Source organism: Puma concolor, chromosome E2 (assembly GCF_028749965.1).
Source record: "Puma concolor isolate L17-30 chromosome E2, mPumCon1.1.hap2, whole genome shotgun sequence".
Taxonomy (NCBI): Eukaryota; Metazoa; Chordata; class Mammalia; order Carnivora; family Felidae; genus Puma; species Puma concolor.
Genome location: NC_141681.1, coordinates 11,847,948 through 11,875,124, shown reverse-complemented (window position 1 = coordinate 11,875,124; position 27,177 = coordinate 11,847,948). Strand labels below are relative to the sequence as shown.

General features: G+C 39.3%; 1 protein-coding gene and 1 pseudogene across 2 annotated transcripts in view; both read left to right on the top strand.

Annotated features, from left to right (window-relative positions):
• Window positions 1–27,177, top strand: part of CNTNAP4 (contactin associated protein family member 4) — a 262,236-nt gene that overhangs the window by 162,520 nt on the left and 72,539 nt on the right. For both annotated transcript variants that reach the window (XM_086688863.1, XM_086688864.1), the window contains 3 exons: window positions 11,365–11,536; window positions 18,048–18,154; window positions 21,473–21,592. In XM_086688863.1, the coding sequence (XP_086544989.1) occupies window positions 11,365–11,536; window positions 18,048–18,154; window positions 21,473–21,592 (399 nt within the window). The remainder of the gene's footprint in view (window positions 1–11,364; window positions 11,537–18,047; window positions 18,155–21,472; window positions 21,593–27,177) is intronic.
• Window positions 100–1,621, top strand: LOC147573373 (small ribosomal subunit protein uS2 pseudogene; annotated as a pseudogene).

The window sequence follows — 27,177 nt, the reverse complement described above, 5'->3', positions numbered from 1 at the left end:
TTACTTTCGAACTTTGTTATATTTTTCTAGTGTTAAATGGTTCTTATATGACTTTTTCAGATTTTTATGGCCTGGTTTTATTGCAGTATTTTCGTGAACATGGCTCTTAGCTCCTCTGGAGCATCCTTATTGCTTTCCTACTGTCCAATGCAGAAGGGCAATATTATGCCAATGGCAAATAATCTAACTCAATTAGCCATAGAAACCTCTGCTCATCGCTAAGTAATAATGCACTGATACCGTGGATGAAATTAGGGCATCAACCTTCAACACCAGGTCATCTCTCTAAGAGAACAAAGACACATGAAGCGTTTACCTGCCCAGGGGATGTTTGATTGAACTAAAAGTTTGGAAAAGAAAACCTTGGAAATGGAAATGAATCTTTAGCGTGGAAAATTAAAATCAAAGGTGATTTGCCATTAGAAAGGCAAAGGTGTAAAACTGTTAGTAGTAAGACTTATTTCTAATCTTGACTTGGTATGTTTTTTATTGCTGCAATTTTGAATTTTAACAGTCCTTCTGTCTAGAATCACTTTTGAATTTGGTGGCAAGTAGCCCAATCTTTATTATTCATCAATAAAATACAAATTCCTTTCTAAGAGTTGACAGTAAGCACACAGACCATGCATCATTCGTCTGATATTAACACTTTCAAACACTTTCCATGCTACCCAAGGAGGGGTGCATATGGCGTTGTTCTGTGTTCCCACCATAACTTAAAGGGAAACTTTCACAAAGTCCAGAGCCCTCGATGTCCTACAATTGAAGGAGGAGGATGCCGTCAAATTTTTGCAGCAGGAACCCACGTGGGTGACACCAACCTTGACTTGCAAGTGGAACGACAGTACATCTACAAAAGGAAAGATGATGGCATCTACATCATGAATCTGAAGAGAATTTGGGAGAAGCTTCTGCTGGCAGCTCGTGCACCATTGTTGCTGATGAAAACCTGGCTGATGTTAGTGTCGTATCATACAGGAATCCTGGCCAGCAAGCTGGGCTGAAGTGTTCTGCCACTGGAGCCACTCCTGTTGCTGGCCACTTCACCCCCAGAACCTCCACTAACCAGATCCAGGCAGCCCTCCAGGAGCTGAGACTTCTGCTGGTTATTAATCGCAGGGCTGACCACCAGTCTCTCACAGAGGTGTCTTATATTAACCTGCCTACCATCGCTCTGTGTAGCACAAACTGCCCTCTCTGCCCTGTGGACATCGCCATCCGTTGTCACGACAAGGGAGCTCGCTCAGTGGGTCTGATGTATTGGATGCTGGCCTGGGAAGTTCTGTGCATGTGCGGTGCCATTACCCACAGCACCCGTAGGAAGTTGTGTCTGGTCTCTACTTCTACAGAGATCCTGAAGAGATTGAAAAGGAGGAGCAGATTGCTGCTGAAAAGACTGTGACCAAGGAGGAATTTCAGGGTGAGTGGGCTGCTCCAGCTCCTGAGTTCACTGCCACTCACCCTGAAGTCACAGACTGGTCCTGAAGGTGGGCAGGTGCCCTCTGTGCCTGTTTGGCATTTCCCTACTGACTCGGGCACTCAGCCTGCTGCTGAAGACTGGTCCACAGCTCTCCCTGCTCAGGCGACTGAATGGGCAGGAACCAGCACTGAGGGGTCTTAAGCTGCTCTTCCACAAAGGCCAGCGAAATGGAAATAAGGTGGATGGAAAGTAAAAAATTTCTTAAAAAAAAAAAAAAAAAAAAAGAGAACAAACAAACAAAACCCCCTACATAATCCATTACTGTGAATGGCAGCGTAGTGGCAACAATCCCAAAAGATGTAATTGCCTTCTTTAGTGAGATTTGTGCATTTCTGAACCAACTTGTTTATTAAACCTCATGGAATATATGATTGATTTTCTGGCAATCCATAGGAGCACATTCCTTTAATAAATGGTAAGATCTAGAGAACAAATTAACTAAGAGCTTTCACTTCAACGGAAAAGATTTAGAAGCACTAAAAGAGATTTTAAAAACACGCATATTGTTAAGTGTGGAAAAAAAAAGACTAGATAAAAATGACTGGATTGGATAAAAGTGTAAATCATGAAAATAGAACCATCATTCTTACAGTATTTTTCATCCTTTATGTTCATATTTAACAATGCCTACCTATTTTTGTGGAAAATTTTTATTGCTATTATTCATTCTGTAATATTTTTTTATGGTGAAACCTACATCACATGTGCACTCTGTAATTTTGCTTGTTTTTATTATGATACACACCATTTTATTTAAATAAACTTTTAATCTGTGAATAGTTTTAGATTTATCAAAAAGCTGCAAAGATACCCAGAGTTCCCATACCCCCTGAACCCAGTGTCCTCGGTTGCTCACATCTTACATCATGTGTGCATTTTAAAGCATATTAATTAGAATGCTGTGCATATCTACATGTGCATTTCCCAGCTTAGAAAGATAATAGTATCAATATCCATTTGTCCCTCCAGGGTCATGTCTCTTCTCCCCAGATAAACACTGTCTCGAATTTGGGGTATTTCTCCCTCTCATGTTCTTTTTAACTGGCATCTATTGAGGTGTTTCTGAGTTCCTAACCAATATACTGTGGAATGTTCCATAATAAAACGCAATCAAGTTCTCGGTTGGTGTCCTTTGGTACCAGAACATTTTGAGCATGAGATTCTACTGATCTCATGCTCTGCAAACCGTAGAGCACCCTGACACTTCCAGGATTGGGAACAAGGGTCCAAAAGAAAGCAGGAGGCCTTCTGCTGCCCAGCTCCCCCCCTCCTCTTCCCGGGTTTGTGCTCCAGAGACTAATAGAGAAGGTCCGTCCTTCTGGAAGCTCACTGGGGGCTTTGGGCTGGGAATCCTGGATTCCGAAAGTGGACTGGAAGGGGAGTGGGGTGATCATCTCTTCCCAGTTTTCGCACTGGATGCCCTGAGTCCGAAGGCAAACTGTGACAGTTGTTGACCCTACTGGACCCTCGGCTCTTTGTGCATGAGAGCCCCCTGTATTACTCGGATCTGCTTTATCTAGGTGGAAGGCGCTTCCTAGGGTGTTAATTCTTTAGCCATTTTATCCTCAAGTGAATAAATGTCCCATGTTCTGAGATGGGATCTTATAAGTTTTCTTCCATTTGTGTCTCAGTTCAGCTGCAAATTTCCGGTGATCTTATCAGCCTACAATCAGCCTAACATGGCTGCCGTGCCCCACTGTTCCACCAGCCCGCATTGTACGTCCATTCTAGGCCCATCTTGAGAGTGACAGTTATATTGGGAGGGGGGCTGTTCAGAAACCACAGCATTCTGCATATGCCATGCCAGATCCCATTATCTGTCCGTCGTTCTCTACTCTCTCCCCCCAGCCCTAGCTGAGCGCTTTTCACAAATTTGGACTGCTTTGTGGCGCATTGTGCCCAGCTTTTATCATTTATAAATTATAAATTTTAAGTCTGGGTTGAGGACAGATAAATGCCTAATTTCTGTATGTTGCCCCATGTGATCTTTGTGCTAAAGAATAACACACTGTGCGGTGCAGACTGGAGGCACTAGACCGTGTGCAGAATTCTCACACCCCCGCTTGTGTAAATCAAACATTATCCATCCAGTGAACAGGCTAGACCACCGTGAAGTCAAAGCTGACATCTTACTTCTGGTGCAGTGACATCGAGTGATAATTTATCTGTCATCTTCAGAGGTGCTTAACATGCCGACTGCCTCCAGGAATGGATCCATCCATTAATTCAACATTAAGTATTCCCTAGAAATCTTCATATTTTAAAACTTCCATCTCAAACGGGTTCAGTGCTGAACTTCTCCTTGCTATTGCAATATATTCACTTGTGGGTGCCTGTTATCATAGACTAATGAGACTAACCTGGCTTGAACCTTTCTTTATTCTTAGAATCTCTTGCTTATTAAACATCGTAACTAGGAATACAAAGTTCCTCATGGTACGACAATGTGCTTTCTGAAAGTTCCATCATCTTTCTTGGTGACTGAGTTTGCTTAGTTTTATTCCCTGCAGGCATATTGCAAAATTTATTTTATTCTGAGATAGTTTGAAATGTGTCAGGAAACACTACCTGGAGAAAAGGAGATTAGCAGAGCTGTTTATATTCCTGGCATATTGTAGTCACCCCCAAATATTGTTGAACTATTATCGTCTCAGTTGTTACTTTAACATTCTTAATTGGTTAATAAGTCATCTAGAAAACATAGCGAGGTTATAATAACCATATCCTATACCACAGAAGAATTTTAAGCACCGAAAATGTGTGTAGTGGCCTGTGCAATAAATTGATACTCAAAGAGCATTCATCACCTTTTCTTGATACATCAAATTTGAAACTTCGGAGTCTCCCTTGGTCAAAATATAATATTTCAGTGTACCTGATAATAGTTTTAAATATGAATCCTGGTCTTCACTTGCCATATAAATGGGTTTTGTTAGGAAAACAAGCATTAAAGGGGAAATATCTTCAGTCACAGTGTGTAATTATAATGGAAATTCTCAGGTAGAAAAATAGCGTGGATTGTATTGGAATTAGGAAGTTGCTGATTCATTTCTTATTCTTCGAAACTGTAATAGTGCTTGACAACCATAACGGCAAAGAAAGATTAATGAAAAATACATAAGTATAATATATGTGCTCATACTCCATAAAATTATTTATTTCACTTGGATAGAGAAACACTTAGAACATCATTAAAACTCAGAGAGTAATGGTTAATATTATAGTTCTTTATTATTTAAATAATTAGAAACAGGGCTTAGGTAGGTGTTAGAAAAAATCAATATAAATGGAACATTCTTTTGTGAGTCAAAGGATAAATAAAATCACAGTGAAATGTTTTTGACATTAAGTCATTATGATTTATTAAAATGCATGTGTATATGGCTTTTATATGCATATAAAAATAAAGTATTTAATTAAATAGATGGTTGGTAATTTTTTTTTTTTTTTTTTATATGAAATTTATTGTCAAATTGGTTTCCATACAACACCCAGTGCTCATCCCAAAAGGTGCCCTCCTCAGTACCCATCACCCACCCTCTCCTCCCTCCCACCCCCCATCAACCCTTAGTTTGTTCTCAGTTCTCAACAGTCTCTTATGCTTTGGCTCTCTCCCACTCTAACCTCTTCTTTTTTTTTTTTTTTTTTTTTTGTTCCCCTCCCCCATGGGTTTCTCTTAAGTTTCTCAGGATCCACATAAGAGTGAAACCATATGGTATCTGTCTTTCTCTGTATGGCTTATTTCACTTAGCATCACACTCTCCAGTTCCATCCACGTTGCTACAAAAGGCCATATTTCATTTTTTCTCATTGCCACGTAGTACTCCATTGTGTATATAAACCACAATTTCTTTATCCATTCATCAGTTGATGGACATTTAGGCTCTTTCCATAATTTGGCTATTGTTGAGAGTGCTGCTATGAACATTGGGGTACAAGTACCCCTATGCATCAGTACTCCTGTGTCCCTTGGATAAATTCCTAGCAGTGCTATTGCTGGGTCATAGGGTAGGTCTATTTTTAATTTTCTGAGGAACCTCCACACTGCTTTCCAGAGCGGCTGCACCAATTTGCATTCCCACCAACAGTGCAGGAGGGTTCCCGTTTCTCCACATCCTCTCCAGCATCTATAGTCTCCTGATTTGTTCATTTTGGCCACTCTGACTGGCGTGAGGTGATATCTGAGTGTGGTTTTGATTTGTATTTCCCTGATAAGGAGCGACGCTGAACATCTTTTCATGTGCCTGTTGGCCATCCGGATGTCTTCTTTAGAGAAGTGTCTATTCATGTTTTCTGCCCATGTCTTCACTGGGTTATTTGCTTTTCGGGTGTGGAGTTTGGTGAGCTCTTTATAGATTTTGGATACTAGCCCTTTGTCCGATATGTCATTTGCAAATATCTTTTCCCATTCCGTTGGTTGCCTTTTAGTTTTGTTGGTTGTTTCCTTTGCTGTGCAGAAGCTTTTTATCTTCATAAGGTCCCAGGAATTCACTTTTGCTTTTAATTCCCTTGCCTTTGGGGATGTGTCGAGTAAGAGATTGCTACGGCTGAGGTCAGAGAGGTCTTTTCCTGCTTTCTCCTCTAAGGTTTTGATGGTTTCCTGTCTCACATTCAGGTCCTTTATCCATTTTGAGTTTATTTTTGTGAATGGTGTGAGAAAGTGGTCTAGTTTCAACCTTCTGCATGTTGCTGTCCAGTTCTCCCAGCACCATTTGTTAAAGAGACTGTCTTTTTTCCATTGGATGTTTTTTCCTGCTTTGTCAAAGATGAGTTGGCCATACGTTTGTGGGTCGAGTTCTGGGGTTTCTATTCTATTCCATTGGTCTATGTGTCTGTTTTTCTGCCAATACCATGCTGTCTTGATGATGACAGCTTTGTAGTAGAGGCTAAAGTCTGGGATTGTGATGCCTCCTGCTTTGGTCTTCTTCTTCAAAATTACTTTGGCTATTCGGGGCCTTTTGTGGTTCCATATGAATTTTAGGATTGCTTGTTCTAGTTTCGAGAAGAATGCTGGTGCAATTTTGATTGGGATTGCATTGAATGTGTAGATAGCTTTGGGTAGTATTGACATTTTGATAATATTTATTCTTCCAATCCATGAGCAGGGAATGTCTTTCCATTTCTTTAAATCTTCTTCAATTACCTTCAAAAGCTTTCTATAGTTTTCAGCATACAGATCCTTTACATCTTTGGTTAGATTTATTCCTAGGTATTTTATGCTTCTTGGTGCAATTGTGAATGGGATCAGTTTCTTTATTTGTCTTTCTGTTGCTTCATTGTTAGTGTATAAGAATGCAACTGATTTCTGTACATTGATTTTGTATCCTGCAACTTTGCTGAATTCATGGATCAGTTCTAGCAGACTTTTGGTGGAGTCTATCGGATTTTCCATGTATAATATCATGTCATCTGCAAAGAGCGAAAGCTTGACTTCATCTTTGCCAATTTTGATGCCTTTGATTTCCTTTTGTTGTCTGATTGCTGTTGCTAGAACTTCCAGCACTATGTTAAATAACAGCGGTGAGAGTGGGCATCCCTGTCGTGTTCCTGATCTCAGGGAAAAAGCTCTCAGTTTTTCCCCGTTGAGGATGATGTTAGCTGTGGGCTTTTCATAAATGGCTTTTATGATCTTTAAGTATGTTCCTTCTATCCCGACTTTCTCAAGAGTTTTTATTAAGAAAGGGTGCTGGATTTTGTCGAAGGCCTTTTCTGCATCGATTGACAGGATCATATGGTTTTTCTCCTTTTTTTTGTTAATGTGATGTATCACGTTGATTGATTTGCGAATGTTGAACCAGCCCTGCATCCCAGGAATGAATCCCACTTGATCATGGTGAATAATTCTTTTTATATGCCGTTGAATTCGATTTGCTAGTATCTTATTGAGAATTTTTGCATCCATATTCATCAGGGATATTGGCCTGTAGTTCTCTTTTTTTACTGGGTCTCTGTCTGGTTTAGGAATCAAAGTAATACTGGCTTCATAGAATGAGTCTGGAAGTTTTCCTTCCCTTTCTATTTCTTGGAATAGCTTGAGAAGGATAGGTATTATCTCTGCTTTAAACGTCTGGTAGAACTCCCCTGGGAAGCCATCTGGTCCTGGACTCTTATTTGTTGGGAGATTTTTGATAACCGATTCAATTTCTTCGCTGGTGATGGGTCTGTTCAAGCTTTCTATTTCCTCCTGATTGAGTTTTGGAAGAGTGTGGGTGTTCAGGAATTTGTCCATTTCTTCCAGGTTGTCCAATTTGTTGGCATATAATTTTTCATAGTATTCCCTGATAATTGTTTGTATCTCTGAGGGATTGGTTGTAATCATTCCATTTTCATTCATGATTTTATTTATTTGGGTCATCTCCCTTTTCTTTTTGAGAAGCCTGGCTAGAGGTTTGTCAATTTTGTTTATTTTTTCAAAAAACCAACTCTTGGTTTCGTTGATCTGCTCTACAGTTTTTTTAGATTCTATATTGTTTATTTCTGCTCTGATCTTTATTATTTCTCTTCTTCTGCTGGGTTTAGGCTGCCTTTGCTGTTCTGCTTCTAGTTCCTTTAGGTGTGCTGTTAGATTTTGTATTTGGGATTTTTCTTGTTTCTTGAGATAGGCCTGGATTGCAATGTATTTTCCTCTCAGGACTGCCTTCGCTGCATCCCAAAGCGTTTGGATTGTTGTATTTTCATTTTCGTTTGTTTCCATATATTTTTTAATTTCTTCTCTAATTGCCTGGTTGACCCACTCATTCGTTAGTAGGGTGTTCTTTAACCTCCATGCTTTTGGAGGTTTTCCAGACTTTTTTCTGTGGTTGATTTCAAGCTTCATAGCATTGTGGTCTGAAAGTATGCATGGTATGATTTCAATTCTTGTAAACTTATGAAGGGCTGTTTTGTGACCCAGTATATGATCTATCTTGGAGAATGTTCCATGTGCACTCGAGAAGAAAGTATATTCTGTTGCTTTGGGATGCAGAGTTCTAAATATATCTGTCAAGTCCATCTGATCCAATGTCTCATTCAGGGCCCTTGTTTCTTTATTGACCGTGTGTCTAGTTGATCTATCCATTTCTGTAAGTGGGGTGTTAAAGTCCCCTGCAATTACCACATTCTTATCAATAAGGTTGCTTATGTTTATGAGTAATTGTTTTATATATTTGGGCGCTCCAGTATTCGGTGCATAGACATTTATAATTGTTAGCTCTTCCTGATGGATAGACCCTGTCACTATTATATAATGTCCTTCTTCATCTCTTGTTACAGCCTTTAATTTAAAGTCTAGTTTGTCTGATATAAGGATGGCTACTCCAGCTTTCTTTTGGCTTCCAGTAGCATGATAAATAGATCTCCATCCCCTCACTCTCAATCTAAAGGTGTCCTCAGGTCTAAAATGAGTCTCTTGTAGACAGCAAATAGATGGGTCTTGTTTTTTTATCCATTCTGATACCCTAAGTCTTTTGGTTGGCGCATTTAATCCATTTACATTCAGTGTTATTATAGAAAGGTATGGGTTTAGAGTCATTGTGATGTCTGTATGTTTTATGCTTGTAGTGATGTCTCTGGTACTTTGTCTCACAGGGTCCCCCTTAGGATCTCTTGTAGGGCTGGTTTAGTGGTGACAAATTCCTTCAGTTTTTGTTTGTTTGGGAAGACCTTTATCTCTCCTTCGATTCTAAATGACAGACTTGCTGGATAAAGGATTCTCGGCTGCATATTTTTTCTGTCTAGCACACTGAAAATCTCGTGCCAATTCTTTCTGGCCTGCCAAGTTTCAAAAGAGAGATCAGTCACGAGTCTTATAGGTCTCCCTTTATATGTAAGGGCACGTTTACCCCTTGCTGCTTTCAGAATTTTCTCTTTATCCTTGTATTTTGCCAGTTTCACTATGATATGTCGTGCAGAAGATCGATTCAAGTTACGTCTGAAGGGAGTTCTCTGTGCCTCTTGGATTTCAATGCCTTTTTCCTTCCCCAGTTCAGGGAAGTTCTCAGCTATTATTTCTTCAAGTACCCCTTCAGCACCTTTCCCTCTCTCTTCCTCCTCTGGGATACCAATAATGCGTATATTATTTCTTTTTAGTGTATCACTTAGTTCTCTAATTTTCCCCTCGTACTCCTGGATTTTTTTATCTCTCTTTTTCTCAGCTTCCTCTTTTTCCATAACTTTATCTTCTAGTTCACCTATTCTCTCCTCTGCCTCTTCAATCCGAGCTGTGGTGGTTTCCATTTTGTTATGCATTTCGTTTAAAGCGTTTTTCAGCTCCTCGTGACTGTTCCTTAGTCCCTTGATCTCTGTAGCAAGAGATTCTCTGCTGTCCGCTATACTGTTTTCAAGCCCAGCGATTAATTTTATGACTATTATTCTAAATTCACTTTCTGTTATATTGTTTAAATCCTTTTTGATCAGCTCATTAGCTGTTGTTATTTCCTGGAGATTCTTCTGAGGGGAATTCTTCCGCTTGGTCATTTTGGATAGTCCCTGGCGTGGTGAGGACCTGCAGGGCACTTCCCCTGTGCTGTGGTGTATAACTGGAGTTCGTGGGCGGAGCCGCTGTCAGACCTGATGTCTGCCCCCAGCCCACAGCTGTGTCCACAGTCAGACTGGTGCGTGCCTTCTCTTCCCCTCTCCTAGGGGCGGGATTCACTGTGGGGTGGGGTGGCCTGTCTGGGCTACTTGCACACTGCCAGGCTTGTGATGCTGGGGATCTGGCGTCTTAGCTGGGGTGGGTAGGCAAGGTGCACAGGGGCAGGAGGGGCAGGCTTAGCTTGCTTCTCCTTAGGTGATCCTCTTCAGGAGGGGCCCTGTGGCAGCAGGAGGGAGTCAGATCCGCTGCCGGAGGTTTGGCTCCGCAGAAGCGCAGAGTTGGGTGTTTGCGCGCGGAGCGAGCAAGTTCCCTGGCAGGAACTGGTTCTCTTTGGGATTTTGGCTGGGGGATGGGCGGGGAAGATGGCGCTGGCGAGCGCCTTTGTTCCCCACCAAACTGAGCTCTGTCGTCCGGGGGCTCAGCAGCTCTCCTTCCCTTTGTCCTCCAGCCTTCCCGCTTTCTGAGCAGAGCTGTTAACTTACGACCTCCCAGAGGCTAAGTCGCGCTTGCTGTCGGAACACAGTCCGTCAGGCCCCTCCGCTTTTTGCAAGCCAGACTCGGGGGCTCTGCTTGGCCGGCGAGCCGCCCCTCCGCCCCGGCTCCCTCCCGCCAGTCCGTGGAGCGCGCACCGCCTCGCCGCCCTTCCTACCCTCTTCCGTGGGCCTCTCGTCTGCGCTTGGCTCCGGCGACTCCGTTCTGCTAATCCTCTGGTGGTTTTCTGGGTTATTTAGGCAGGTGTAGGTGGAATCTAAGTGATCAGCAGGACGCGCGGTGAGCCCAGCGTCCTCCTACGCCGCCATCTTCAATGATTCCAGATGGTTGGTAATTTTATCCCAAGTCAATATAACTCCTTTCCCAAGTAGTTTCAAATACCAAGGTATTTCATAGTTATTGATTTATCTTTTCTTACGCGCAGTGCACATTTTCAATCTTCATGCCTTTTTTTTGCATTCCAAAAGACTAAGTTCCTATGTTTAACTGTAATACATAATTTAATATTATGTAATAATAATATAGTATAATAATTGTATGATAATTACTGTAACATTATTTCATAAGAATCCTATGGTAGTAATGAGAAATACTTTGTATAAATTGCAGTTTGTCATTTAGATCAAACTAATGATGACTGCAAGGGGCTCTTCCTCCCTCTTTTAATTTTAAGGAGATAATCAAATGGCTACTTCTTTTCTTTTCTTTTTTCTTTTTTTTTTTTTTTTCATAATGAAGCAGTCTATGGTACTAAATCCTGATTGATTATGATGTATCCTGACTTACTTTGTTTTGTTTTGTTTTGTTTTGTTTTGATCAGGTTGTCCTGACAACAGCTTTGGATCCAAATGTAAAAATCCACTTGGTGGATTTCAGGGATGTATGAGACTCATTTCTGTCAGTAACAAGGTGGTGGATCTGATTTCAGTTCAGCAGGGATCCCTTGGAAACTTCAGTGACCTTCAGATAGACTCATGTGGAATCACAGACAGGTACGGATCTCATTTTTTCTTTAACTTTGACCCGTCCATTTTCAAATGTTTGGCAGCATATTAAAACTTACATATAAAATGAACATGTTTTAAAACTCCTTTTCCCACCGTCACCTATTCCACAGGAAATGGATGATATTCACATTAGAAATAAGAAAAATATGCTTTTAGTTTTATGCTTCATGTTTCCAGGGATAAAATTTAGGTGGGAGACATGTGACCATGTTATTTATATGTTAACATGCTACCTACCGATTTACAAAAGGTAATGTTGATGCTGCTATAGCTTTTATTTATTTTCTTTTTATGTTTTAATTTGCATCCAAGTTATTTAGCATAGTGCTGTAATGATTTCAGGAGTAGATTCCAGTGATTCATCCCCTATGTATATAACACCCAGTGCTCATCCCAACGAGTGTCCTCCCTAATGCCCCTTACCCATTTACCCCATCCCCCATCCACAACCCTTCCAGCAAGCCTCGGTTTGTTCTCTGTAACTAAAATTCTCTTATGTTCTGTCCTCCTCCTTGTTTTTACATTATTTTTGCTTCCCTTCCCTTATGTTCATCTGTTTTGTATCTTAAATTCCTCATACAAGTGGAGTCATATGATATTTATCTTTCTCTGTCTAATTTCACTTAGCATAATATCCTCTAGTTCCATCCATGTAGTTGCAAATGGCAGGATTTCATTCTTTTTTATTGCCGACTAATACTCTATTGTATATATGTACACCACATTTCTTTATCCATTCGTCAGTCAGTGGACATTTGGGCTCTTTCCATACTTTGGTTATTACCAATAGTGCTGTTGTAAACATTGGGGTGCATATGCCCCTGTGAAACAGCACAACTGTATCCCTTGGATAAATACCTACTAGTGCAATTTCTGGGTCATAAGATCTATTTTTAATTTTTTGAGGAACCTCCTTACTGTTTTCCAGAGTGGCTGTGCCAGTTTGCATTCCCACCAGCAGTGCAAAAGATCTCCTCTTTCTCTGCATCCTCGCCAACATCTGTAGTTGCCTGAGTTGTTAATGTTAGCCATTCTGACAGGTGTCAGGTCGTATCTCATTGGGGTTTTGATTTGTATTTCCCTGATGATGAATGATGTTGAGCATTTTTTCATGTGTTAGCCATCTGGATGTCTTCTTTGGAGAAGTGTCTGTTCATGTCTTTTGCCCATTGCTTCATTGGATTATTTGTTTTTTGGGGTGTTGAGTTTGATAAATTCTTTATAGATTTTGGATACTAACCCTTTATCTGATATGTCACTTGCAAATATCTTCTTCCATTCTATCAGTTGCCTTTTAGTTTTGCTGATTGTTTCCTTTGCTGTGCAGATGGTTTTTATTTTGATGAGGTCCCAATAGTTCATGTTTGCTTTTGTTTCCCTTGCCTTCAGAGACGTGTTGAGTAAGAAGTTGCCGCGGCAATGCTGCTATAATTTTAGACGAGTATAAATGTATCAAAAAATATCATTAAACTCAATAAATTAGTACATTCTAACAGTAGTATTGATCATCACGTACCAGTAAGTCAGAGACCTATGTGGCTGGTTATCAAAATGTCTTTTGCTTCTCTGACAGCTGACTAATATTTTCAGTGGCATAGCAGTTTAACGGTTGCTCTGCTCCTAATGTGTACTTTTAACAGCACATTACTGTCTTCTCTGCAGGGACAATAAAAAGGAACCCCTCCTTTGGAAAAGTTTGGAACTATAGCATTGATCAAGGTATAAACATGATCCAGTAGTTTCATTAGGAGCTCTAGTACAGGACATGGTAGCATAAGATTTGGGAGTTAATTGTAGAGGACAGGTAAATTTTAAAATAACAATTGATAGTTAATAATTAAAAAGTATTTTTAGTCCTGGGCAACTATAGCCAAATAATCTTGCCAGTCATGTTTTAATATGAAGGTTGTTAATTTTAATTATTGAGTTTAATGGAATGTCATGGTCATTGCGGATAAAAAAATTAAACATTGTGACAGACTTAGCTCCTACCCTGTAGAGGTGTTCAATATATATTTTGAATAAATATAAATACTGAGCTTTAAAAATAACTTTTTATTTGCATGAGACATTTTATCAACATAAACGTATATATTATATCTGTTATTATATATGATGTGTGTTATATCTAATAGACGGTTAGTCTGTCAGTGTCTGTGGATCCTGTTTTGAACACTAATAGGTGTTGTGTTGTGTGTAGAAAAAAAATAATTGTAATCTCATTTAGCAATGGATTAAAAGGCCATACTTTCCTCTTTATGAATATGCATTTATCTATTTAACCCAATTTGTAGCTAAAATAATTCTTTCTATAATGAAAGATGATACGTAAAGAAAGAATTTAGACAGTAAACCTCAGTTGGCTTGATTTTGGTACTAAATGACAGTGACCTTCTCCATAGTTACGTCCACATCAGCTCTAGAACCTTAATCCCCATTTGGGGAAGGGCATGCCAGCTCTGAAGAGGTAGGGCTCACTTCCAAGTGGCTAACAATCATTAGGATCTGCGGGGAGATTCAGTCATCCACAATCAGTGATAGTCGTGTTAACCATCTTAGATTGTAGACAATTCCTTTGGTGCTGGTGGATCCACACTTCTCCAAACTGGGTTTCTCCGAAGCTGCCATTTTACCCGAGGAGGCTGGATTGCCTACTTTCTGGAGATACACACTTGTAAAACAGAGGACTGTGGTTTATAGCACAGTTGGAGAATGTATGGTTTTAGTACCACACTTTGAGAAGACTCTTCAGAAAGAGTGAGCAAATTGTGGATAGATTGTGGCTATACATGCTTTCTTTTTTAAAGAAAAACTTATGACTAATAGTAGCCCTAGCAGTATTAAAAATAATAGCAAAAATCAAAGTAACTTTTATGTATGTTTACCTTTTAAATTTCCAAAAGTATTTCTCGACTCATTTTCTTATATTCAGAAGAAAACGTATATTCATTTATTTTGGTCGTCTATGCTATACCTATTGACATAGCTTCCAAGCATTATTAAATAAAGTCTCTATTTAAAAAAAATCTGTTTACCAGGCTGTATTCTCAGCACTTAACATGAATTAGTATTTAAGTCTGTGAGTTTGAGTGACTATGTGTAAGGATGATGCAAGTGTGTAAGGAGTCTGGGAATGCATGTGTGAATGACCTACAAGTGTGTGCACGTGTGTGGGAATAGCGTTGATGTGTGTGAGTGTGTGTATATGTACAAGTTAGCATGTGAGGAGCTGTGTGGCAGTGTATGTAAGGATTTGCATGAGTGTGGGAGGTGCTTTTGGATATGTGAGTAAGCTTGTGAATGTGTACGTGTGTGAGAGACTGTGTGTAATGACCGTTCTAAAATGAATTTTGCCTCTTTATTTTTTAATGTTAAAGATCTCATTGGGTATATTAAATGATTTATGAATTGGACAGTGTCCCATTTAGCAGATAGAGGGGCGCTCCCTAAAATGAATGTTAAATTAATTAATGTGTATTTAAAGTAATCCTCACAAAACACCCTTAGAGTCTCTTCCTGGTAGTGTTTGTTTCTTGTCAATCTGAGAGCAGGTGCACAGAGAGGTGAGGTTGGCTAAGAGGATGCAGCTCAGGAGAGAGCCCGCATCCGATCTCAGCTCTCTGGGGCTGGCCAGGTCCCACTGAAATGTCTGCCTGCCAAATTGCACAGCCCCCTGGGCGCACATTCACATCTATTGTGGTTCCTATTCAAGCTACATATAATAAACACATAATTTGATGATTTAATACATTGCAGTGAAAAATAAACAGGAACATGAAAAATATACTTAAAAATCTGACAGGAACTTAAACAAATGTAGCTCCTTTTTTACTGTAACTTTAAGTTGGATCAGATCTACATGTAAAGGTGTACATATATTTACACATGCTCACACTCACCTTTGTACGGTCATTCGCACATACTCTTTACACACAGACGAACAGCCTCTCATACGTGTGTACACATTTGTGTGCTCAGTCACACACTTCCAAAGCTTTACAACATCCAGTCTTTACAATACACTCTTTATTTGCACATTCTGGCGCCTCCTTACTTACTAATCCACGCACATGCACACACACATGCGCACACTTACAAGAACATTCCCACACCCCTTACACACTCACATCTTCCTTATCCACATTCACACACGCACACTCACCTAGAAGCCCTGCCCCTGTCCTCTATGGACATACAGGGGAAGTGACCCTAAGTCAGAAATCTGGGTGCCTGAGGGCTGAGGGAGGCCAGTCCCTCGGCGAGGTGAGGACAGAACCACAAAGGGGGCTGCTGTCCGTATCCCCCGCCCATTTTGAACAGTGAAAATAATGACAAATATCAACAGAAAAGTGTTGGAGGCTACAGAGAATGACTAAGGGAAGAGAAAAGCGTAAATTGTTTAGAACACTGAATGAAAATCAGTCCTTCACTCTACAATGTAATTTGCTGTAGGTTACTTACTAGTTGTCAGGAGAGGCTACTACATGATGAATTTCAACACCACCCACAATCCAGTCTTCACATTGTACTTAAAAAATGCGAAAAGTCAGGTCTAACAAGAATCAAGGAAAATGAATTCAATATCTTTCAGCAGCAGCAAATCAAATAGAAATGGCACATGTATCACACTGATTATTCATTCTTTAGAATCTTAGGTATAGCCACTTATATCTGCTCCCTTTTAAAGCATGGCTGAGGTCCGTGAGCCTGCTGTCCTTTTCTTTTCTGATCACCAACTAGGATTTTTCGTGTTTTAAGTTTTTTAATCTACCTCTTTCTTCTAGATTGTTACTGATCTGAAATGCTTGAAAAAATATGTACAGCATGAAACATTCTTGAATGGATTCCTGTGAATCTATAAAAATACTAAAATATATATAAACTTAATTGGCATAGAAAGATGCCCACTATTTATTTGTGCATCCTTAAGAAGGAGGTTGGAAAATAACATAACGATTTTATTTATGAATATAATCACACACACAAATGCATATATGCGTTTCTATATGCATGCGCATGCATGTATATATTTGTAATGGTGATTTTTATATATGAGATTATAAACCATATTTCTCCTCTGCTGTGTCCTGGGTTGTTTGATTTTTTGTACAGTGGATATCTGTTTTTTATAATCAGGAAAAATCACTGGCATTGTTTTCAGTTAAAATTGGAGAAATCCTATGAGCAGAACACGAAGTTCCCATCCTTAGTTTTAATAAAGGAGGTGGCAGAAACCCCAAGCATGAATATATTCTTGATAGGCTTTGCAGTTTAATTTTTTGTTTGGGAGTAATGGAGAGCATTTCAAACTTTGGTCTCAATAGATCTTTCCATATCAATACTGAAAAGCATCCATAATCTGATCAGGGCTCTTCAGGTCGATACCAGAAGCTCCCCAAGTTTTTTGGCCACAGTGCCTTATATAGTTCAGTAATTTTTTCATAGTGTTCCAAGCCAAAAGATATAACTAACGCCTTCATTGAAGATGTAACTTAGGTCCAAACAATTTTATAGATATGTCCTAAAATTTAGTAAGCCTTTGAAAATGGAATATACATACATAATATTTATTGTAATTTATATATGTAGATTATATATATATTATATACATATATATATAATTTGAAAAATATTTTAATTTTATTTTGAATTCAACACAGCTACTTCATAATTACATGTGTTTACCTGTTGAGTATTGCACAACTTTTCAAAACTTGGGATCAGGTCAGACACTGCCACCCTCATTTTTGTTCAACACTGATTTCACATGGTTTCACATGGTTTCAGTTTTTTAGCAACTACTGAAAACCCAGGTTCTTAAATATGGTACATCATTGAAAGGAATGTATTATGATCTAATGTTGACATTGAACTACCTCAAGCAGGAAATTGTGCAAATTTGGGCAGATATTGAGTATGCCTGTATTTCTCTGGAAAAGTTCAAATATCCTGGGAGCCCCTGTGAGTTCCATTCAGCACCCTAGAGCACCCCAACACACTGCTATGAATTTGTGTGCCTGTCCAATGAAACTTCAACATTCCTAGAGGTATTCACTCTACTCAAAAAGTGAATAAAGATGTCCCTCCGTCTTACTTCCTTCTTTTCTTCTCTCTTTTTTATTCTTGTTTCTTTAAATATTCAGTGTAGTAAATCAGTAAGATTGAGTGTTGTTATTTTATGTAAGCTATTGGTATTTCTGGCAGCATATTGAATTAGTGTTATGTTTACTTAGGGAAAAGAAAGTGCTCTGATGTAGCAGGACATGTTGAAAATTAAGCAGTCACAACCAACGAGAATTGGCTGAAATCTGATGCAGCTATTGATCTAAGGTTTGGTTCTGTGATTAAAGCACCTTAATGACAGACTGAATAACCATTAGTCATGTTAAATTTACCCTTTCTGGTACTGTGGACATTCTTCTCTCACATGACCATGACCAACAGTTTATGACAGCTCAAAATGAAAAGTAGTGATTGTATCTGCACCTTTTTGTAGGTGTTTGCCCAACTACTGTGAACATGGCGGTGAATGTTCCCAGTCCTGGAATACCTTTCACTGCAACTGTGCAAACACTGGCTACACGGGAGCTACTTGCCACAACTGTAAGCCGAACACACTTGCTTCTTCTTGCCTCTGTTCCGATTTCCTTGTTCCATTTCCCTTTTTGTGGCTGTGCGCATATATGTCCGTGGATTGGAACGTGCAAGCCTGAATTTTAGCGTCCAGTTGATTCCTAGCTTATTTTAAATCCACACCTCTTTGCACAAAGTTGTCGAAGTAGCTTATAGAAATAGGTAACATAAAACAGGATAGAAAAGAGCAGGAGAGCTGGCAAAGGAGAAATGTATATCGAAAAAAAAGGCAGCTAAGGATAACTATAAATAGTGACTAAACATAGATAATGAATAAATAATAAATAATACAGAATGAGTAATCCTTAAATTCTCATAACCCCATTAGTGAGAATAATGAAATAAGGATGGCAGGTAACGATGTTAATCATAATAGTTCATTTTATTGAATGTTTTCTAAATGCAGGTACTGATACAATATTTTGTATGTCCCAATTCATTGAATTCTGATGTTCCAAATTCACTGAATTAGTAGGTTACTATTATTATCCCTAGTTTACTCATGAAATAACAGAGACTAATCACCTTGCCCAAGCCTCCTTCAGTAACTGAGGGACACTGAGTATGTGAACACTTGGAATTGTGCTTTCAGAGCCTGGGAGCACAACCAATAAATACTCTATGTATATCTGATGAAGTGTTTGCATGCATTGTAAGTAAGACTCATGCCATTTTGATGTCCGCTTTTTCCGCACATAGGATGGGGAGATCTAAACGCCCATTTTTCTCTCCCACTTTTTCACATTATTACAGACACTGCTGAGCGACTTCTCTCCCACTACGATGTCCCATAGCCTTGACTTCAGACGAGGGTGTTCTATGCAGTCATCAGTCCCTCCATTCACAGTCTCTTCACCGTGTGCTACTTTGTACTCCTCTCGGAGTGGAGAGTTAGCATCCCGGGCTCCCAGCCCTGCAGGTTCTGGAAGGGACCCTCAGAGGTCCTGATTCGGGGCTGACGAGGGCGTGAGCAGGAGGGGCTCCTGGTGTCACCCTCAAGCCTGCACCACTGCAGCCAGGGTCATTCTTAGGCATCAGCTTATCTTCGCATCATGAAGGATGCCTACTGTTGCTAAGGCCACGCCTCACTGTAACTAGAGACCAAGTTACTTGAGCCAGGCCCAGTAGCAGAAGGCCAGTCTAGTTGACTTTTTCGTATCCGCCATCTTCCTAATTGTAGTAACTCCCAACAAAACGCTAATTCAATGTGTTTTAATTGACCCTTTGTTTGTAATTGTTATGAATGACTGAATCTAAATATTTACATTCTGAGGGAAAAAACTGGTTGATAAAGTATTTTTGTTTATGGCCACATTTTGCTCTAAGCATGGAGTTAACTTACTAGGTTCTTGAACAGGTAGTCCAAATGGAGCTGAAGGGTTTTGGCCAATAAACATTCTGAGAAATGGGGCCAGGAGGACAAACTTGGTTGTAGTGAAGTCTTCACTATTGTTAGCATAAATAGAGAACGGGGCAGGGATGGAGTCTTTAAAAGGTTTTATTAGAAAATAACATGTTATAAACATTCATATTATAAAGAGTAAGGCAATACACACGAAGCAAATGTACTCCCAATTACCATCATGGAATCGTGTGTCCTTTCTTTTTCAAAGTTTATTTATTTATTTTGAGAGAGAGAGAGAGAATACGAGTAGGGTAAGGGCAGAGAGAGAGAGGGGAAGAGAGAGAATCCCAAGCAGGCTCTGCACTATCACTGTAGAGCCTGACATGGGGCTCGAACCCGTAAACTGTGAGATCACTACTTCAGCCAAAATCAACAGTCAGATACTTAACCAACTGAGCCATCCAGGCACCTCAATCATGTGTCCTTTCTAATACCAACCCTGACTCTCAAGGTCAACCTGCCAACCGCCTTCAAAGAATTTATGAACATATGTATATGTGTGCAGAAGTGAATAAAATAACCATTTTTACATGCCTGTTTCACTGCACAAAATATAAATGTGACTAGAAAACAACCCATGCTTAAATTCTTGTTTATGTAATGTATAATAGGAACAAAATAAAACCATCAGAAGGTGGAGGTATAGGGAAGTAAATTTGTATGATTATCTGAAATTTCAGTAATATTGAGCAAATTAGTTACATTATTTCATATTGCCTAAAAAGTCATTAACATAATTTTCAAAAATTTAGACTAGATCAAGGAAGGACATTCAGGGTATGACTTATTTCTCATTTCATAAAATCAAAAGCTTTATGAAAATTATCAGTACATTTGACCAAGTGTTCAATGCGATGTGTGTATCATATATAGCTATTAATGTCAAACCTTGTACATGGCAAATGTATAATTATATAATCAAAAACGTCCAATTATGGGGACACCTGGGGGCTCAGTCAGTTAAACATCCAACTCTTGATTTCTTCTCAGGTCATGATCTCATGGTTTCTGGGATCAGGCCCCTTGTTTGGTTCTGCACTGACAGTGTGGAGCCTGCTTGGGATCCTCTCTCCCTCTCTCTCTCTGCCTGTCTCCTGCTCATGCTTTCTCTCTTCCAAAGTAAATAAATGAACTTTAAAAAAAAAACCCATCCAATTATGGATCAAAACATATTGAGACCACTTGAAGGAATATTTAATATAGATATTTCTTCTGCTTCCAATTTTAATTATCTTAAATTCTCATTAGAGAGAATTAGAGAAAGTTTCTTTTGTAAATTACTTTTAAAATTATTGACGAAGAGCTTTGCCGGTCATTATGTTTTTTAAAGATTTTATCTGTGAGTAATTTTTGTGAGAAAGGAGAATTGTTACAACATTATTTAAAACCTTTCTATTTCATAATTATTGGATAATAGCAGATTATTTAAGGAGATTACACTATTGTGTTTCAGATGTTAGGTGACGCTAGCATTAGAAATTCCAAAGTGGATGTCACAAGATCCATTTGAATGGATGTCCAAAATGGTTTGTCCATACTTCTAAGTATGTTAACATTTAAAACACATACCGTCTCTTTTGTTGGTTTACCTAATGTAAAAAAATATTTTTTTATTTTGACTCAGTAATCTCATATTCCTTTAATGACAGAAAGAAATGCCATGAAATTCAACCTCATTCTGCCTTTCTCTATATAACCTACTTTCATCCACATTTGTTATTTTTTTTAAAAAAAGAATGAGTTTTAAAGTGTGTTCTATCTTTTCTCCCAGTCAGTAATGTACATATTACATTTCAGCACTTGGAGTGTTTTGTGTCCAAATTAGAACTTCAGAGATTCATTTTATACTATTCCATTTATGATGGTCCATTTTTTTTTTACAGCTATCTATGAGCAGTCATGTGAATCCTATAAGCACAGAGGAAATACTTCAGGGTTTTACTATATAGATTCAGATGGAAGTGGTCCCCTGGAACCCTTTCTTCTATATTGCAATATGACTGGTGAGTTAATCAATTTTCATTTAATAGTTAAATTTGCATGAAGCTTTAAACACACAAAATTAAAATGAAACCAGTAGAAAGTTGGCCTAATTTGCAACTTGATTAAAATGTATATTGTTCAGCGAAAGAGCTCAACATAAATCTTTAAAAAATAGTTTAATGGTAATGATTTAAAACGTTTTATTATTTTCAATGAATGCAGTATCTGAGTAGAACATCTAATAATAAACGTGTCTTATTAAGTCCCCAAACAAAAAGGACAGACTTTATTTCTCTGAGAAGATTGATACATGTGAAAGCTTTGGAAAATATTTACTTTTTAAATGTAGGTAAACATAACTTGTATTCTTGAATTTGTTACTTATATACATTTAAATAGGTATTAATAGTCATGGAAAATGTGTTTGATTAAATGCAACATCCACTTATGAAAAGGGAGAAAATGAAAACTCAATAAATTACCAACGGAAGGAAATTTCCTTACTTTGTTAAAGAGCACTCACAAAAAACTCTCCAGCACATTCATACTTCATGGTGAAATATTGAAATCTTTACCTGTGTTACCAGCATTAACACAAGATGCCTGCTATTATCACTCTGTTCACCATTGTATGGGATAGAGGTCCTTGCCAGTGCAATAAAGCAAGAGAAAGAAAGGAAGGATCAAAGTACTGGAAAGGTAGAACTAAGGTTCTCATTATCTGTCCTCGGCCAGGTGATATATTGAGAATATTCTCCATAATTTACAGATAAACTTTAGGGTGATCACTGGGTATCAAGTTAATATAAAAACTAATTTCATGTCTGTACACCAGCAATAAGCAAAATGAAGTTTTAGATTTTATTTTCAATAGCGTAAAAAAATCTCAGATACAAGGTAATAAATCTAATGAAAGATATGCATGGTTTCTATATAGATAAGGATAAAATGCTCATGAGATAAATTGAAATTCTAACTAGATGGGGAAATGTAAAAATTTCATTGATTGGGAAACTCAGTATAGTATAAATCTCAATTCTTCCCATGTAGGTATTGATTCAGTGAAAACCTTAATTAAAATTCCAGTGGAGTATTTATTTGTTGATATAATTGCTTTGGTGAAAACTGGAACGCAGATTCTAAGATTTATCAGCAGATTTGAAGGGACACAAAGAACCATATGGATAGTTGACTTACTCCAAAGGCATTGATATACAGTGAAGGGAATATGGTCTTTCAACCAGTGGTGCTGGGGAGCCAGCAGGGGGAGGGGAGGGGGTGTATATAAATGTCATAAAAAGGAATCTTGATCTCTGCATCATCAAACCCAAAAAAATGGAGTCTGGATGAACTGTGCTGTCTACTGTAGTAGCCACTTGTAACAAATGCCTATTTTGATTCAATTTTTTTAATGTTTATTTATTTTTGACAGAGAGGAAGTTAGAGGGTGAGTGGGGGAGGGACAGAGAGAGAGGGAGACACAGAATCCGAAGCAGGCTCCAGCCTCTGAGCTGTCAGCACAGAGCCCGATACAGGACTCAAACTCACGACCAGTGAGATCATGCCCTGAGCCGAGGTCGGACACTCAACCGACTGAGCCACCCAAGCAACCCTCGATTCAAATTTAATAAAAACTAATTAATAAAGCTAAATGAATTGAAATACATTTTAAATTTAAATTAATAAAAACAAGATTAAGTGAACCGTCCCGTTTTCCAACCTCACTGGCCATGTTTTAACTGCTCGGCAGCTGCCTATTCCATCGTGGCCAAAAGTTTACATTGAATAGCTCTGTGTCAGGAAGTCACAGTTTTCTGGGGCAGAACAAACAGAAAAAGGAAATATTAAATTGAAGTAGGAGGTGTTTCAGAGGAAGATTCACTACTCAAAAATCCGGCAGTGAATATCTGGGGCAAGAACCTTCCAGGCCAAGGAAATAGCAAGTGCTAAGTGCTGAGAGCGGTGATCTTCCCAGGTGCTTTCAGAAACCAGCAACAAATGTAGCGTGGTAGGAGTGTGGCAAGTTATGTGGGAGTAGTGGGAGAGCAAGAGAGTCGAGTCAGGCGGGGCAGGCGGGGAAGTCACGAGGTCCTTACAACAATGTTGGAAAGTCCCTGATATTTACTTGAATGAGATGAGAAGACGCTGGGGACTCTTAAGCACCGATGGATGCGCTCTGACTGCCTTCAGTGGGATCATGATGGCTCCAGCGTTGGGAAATGCCCATCTAGGAGCAGGGGTCCACACATACACTCCATAGGCATGGCTATACATAAGATGCAGAGCCACGTGTACGTGTGTGTAATGTATGTGTCTCTGTATGTCTGTAGTAGGAGTGGAAACCCGCTTGGACAACCAGTTCAAGTAGTGCAAGAATCCAGGCAAGAGGATGATGGTAGATAATAGCAGTGTGGATGGTGGAGGCAGTTTTGACTTTCTCACCAAGTATGTGTGAGATGTGAGAAAACAAAAGGAGACCAAGATAGCACCACGTTCTGGCTTGGGCAGCTGGAATAGTCGAGTTGCCGACATTGGAGAGGTGGTCAGAAAAGGTTTGAGGGCAAAGACCAGCAGCTCGGTCAAAATTTTACACATTTTGAGTTTGAGATGTCCGTGACACATTCAAAGGAGATACTGAGAAAGGCTGTTGAATATGGGAGCAAAAGTTCCTTTGGATTAATGTGTAATTCTAAAGCCTGGAGGATGGTGCTGAAACCATGGCAACAGATATTTGGGAAAATTAGAAAATTAGACTGTATCTTCAAAGGTTTTTCGTGTAACACAGCTAGGCGTCTTCCATTTGTTCTGACAGTCATTGAAGGCATTGCCTGTCTTAGTCCGTTTGAGCTGCTGTAGCAAAATAACCACAGACTGGGTAGCTTACAAACAACAGAAATTCGTTTCTTACAGTTTTAGAGACTGGGAAGTCCAAGCTCGTGGCACCAGCATAGTCAACTGAGGGTCTCTCCTGGGCCACAGACTTCTGGTATTCTCATGTGATGGAAGAGGGTCTCTGGGGTCTCTTTTACAAGACGACTGATCCCCACCCTCATGACCTAATTACCCGATGATTCAACATATGAATGGAGGGGGGCACAAACATTCGGGCACTGCCCACACGCCAAAGCACCCTAAGACACATGATTCCCGCATGTATGTCCCTTCAGTGACGGACCCAGCACGGACCCCCAGGCAGCACTTGAGTCAGGTTCTGACAACGTGGTTGCGGTGACAACAGAATCAATATTTTACAAATCTTCCCAGTTGACTCCTCTGTGTACCTAGCTTTGAGAATCACTGCTTTGGACCTGTGCTTCTCCAACTTCACAAAACAGACTGTTCTATTATGTGAGGTTGAAACATAATACATTTGAAAATACTTCACAGAGAGGAAGGGAAGACTTTGCAGTGAAATACAGGAATTTAAGTGTCAAATAACTTTTTGATTTTTCCTGTTCGTACAGCTTGGGTTGTGAGTGACATTTAACAATCTATCCCTGCGTCCTTGTGAATCCTTTGTTCCCACAATGCATCCTGAAGTATCTATCCACAGGCACATGCTTAGAAGGTTTTGATTCTATAAATCAGATACCTCTAGGTTGATAAGTATCTGTAATCTTTAAAACTTTACGAAACATAGACACACACCACACACATACACACACAAGTCTCATTATCCGTGATTGTAACATCGTTATGTTCCGCAAGGCAACAACAGACACCGAATTAGCCAACATTCTCATCAACCGATCAACACATGACCTTGTTTGACTTGTGTTTCAGATTAGAGACACCTTATTTAATACATACTGTTAATTCATTGAAATTGAACTCACAACCAACAGCACTGTGACTCACACTTCAACGAGGTTTATTCTAGCACCTGTTTTCTCATGAGGCACGTCACACAGCCTTCTTGCACTCGAAATACTAGACAGCTCTTTAGCACCACACTTCGAGGCCATTGTTAAAAAAATTTTTTTTTGGATACGTGTGGATTGGGCAACTCAAGCTTTTTGCTGCGTGTACATGTCTGTAGATGTACAAGAGTGCCTCGAGTCATGATTTGGGGGTTCAAATAAATTTTAGGCAGTAGGCGATTTCCAGATAATGAGGAACTGCAAATAGTGAGGATTGAATTATATTCACATACATACATATATTATCTTTGTATGGACAATAATTCCAAAATTGATAGGCCATGTGCACTTAAATTATCTAAATGACAAGGAAATTCCGAGTTTCATTTTATGGAATGAATTGTTCCCTTTCTATTAAATCAACATTTACCTCCTCATATTACTTTACCAGTCACGAGCCTTATCGCAGTCAACGAAGCGTCATGCTAATTCGATAACAACTCTGACGGACATGAAGGAAATATGTATATGCACACATACAGAGGTTAATTTTGCCTCAGCAAAATGATCAGAAAGCATTGATGCTGGAGAGGACATTCGCAACATGTAAAGCCCTTTGAAAAGCAAGCCATTGAGAGCAGATACAGATAATCCAGTTAGGAGTCAGCTAAGTGTCATCAGAAACCCCAGAATATTGAAATACATTCACGCTAAAGTGGCAATCACAGAATGTAACAACCCAGTGAAAAATAATGTTACAGCTTGAAACGTTCCCTATTGATCTGGTTTTTGCAAATGAGGAAAGCAGGGAGGTTGGGGAAAGAATCATTAGGGAGCAATCAGGGACAGAAACCTTGTCTCCTTTCTCCCAGTCTGAACATTTTTCCACTAGAAAAGGCTGTGTTCTATCAGTGTCACATTGCTTATAGCCAGTAACATATCCTCTAGTTGCATAAATCAAGTATAACAATTATAAAAACAAGGCAAAATGCTGAATCAGTAACTTGTAAGTGGGTAACTTAAAAAAAATCCAGTTATTAGTCTAGAATCATTGTCAAACAAATGATTCCACGTGGATTTAAATACCTTGAAGCATTACAAGCTAAAAACTACAAAGGAAACTTCTTTTGAATGGATAATTTCCCAAACTATGTTAAAGACTGAAAATTCTTTCTAAACAGAGTACTGTAAATATAATTTAAAAATAAGTAGACAGGATAATAGGAATCCCAGTGTCTGTCTCTTTAGAAATGTACATGGCTTTTTTCTTCTACACTAAATCCACTTTTTCTTTTCTTTTTTTTTTTTTAAGTTTATTTTTTGGGCGCGGGGGTGGCGCAGAGAGAGAGAGCCACAGAATCTGAGCAGGCTTCAGGCTCCCAGCTGTCAGCACAGAGCCCCACGTGGGTCTAGAACCCGTGAACCGTCAGATCATGACCTCAGCCAAAGTCAGATGCACTGAGCCACCCAGGAGCCCCTAAATCCACTGCTCTTTCTAAAATGAAATAGCTCTAGGTTCAAGGCGTTGTTTCTCATGATCAAACATTGCGTTGTAAGGACAATTGTTTCAGTGGGGAGTGATTGATGAGTGCTTGAGGTGAGGCTTTCAAACTTTGATGATAATGCTAATTCCGTCGCTTAACCTTATTCTTTCTCTCTGCACCACCACCAAGACTCTTACATGTAGTTTCACTGACTCAATTTTCAAGCCCAAGGCCTGGGCCTCTGCTCTCTAAACAAGCTCT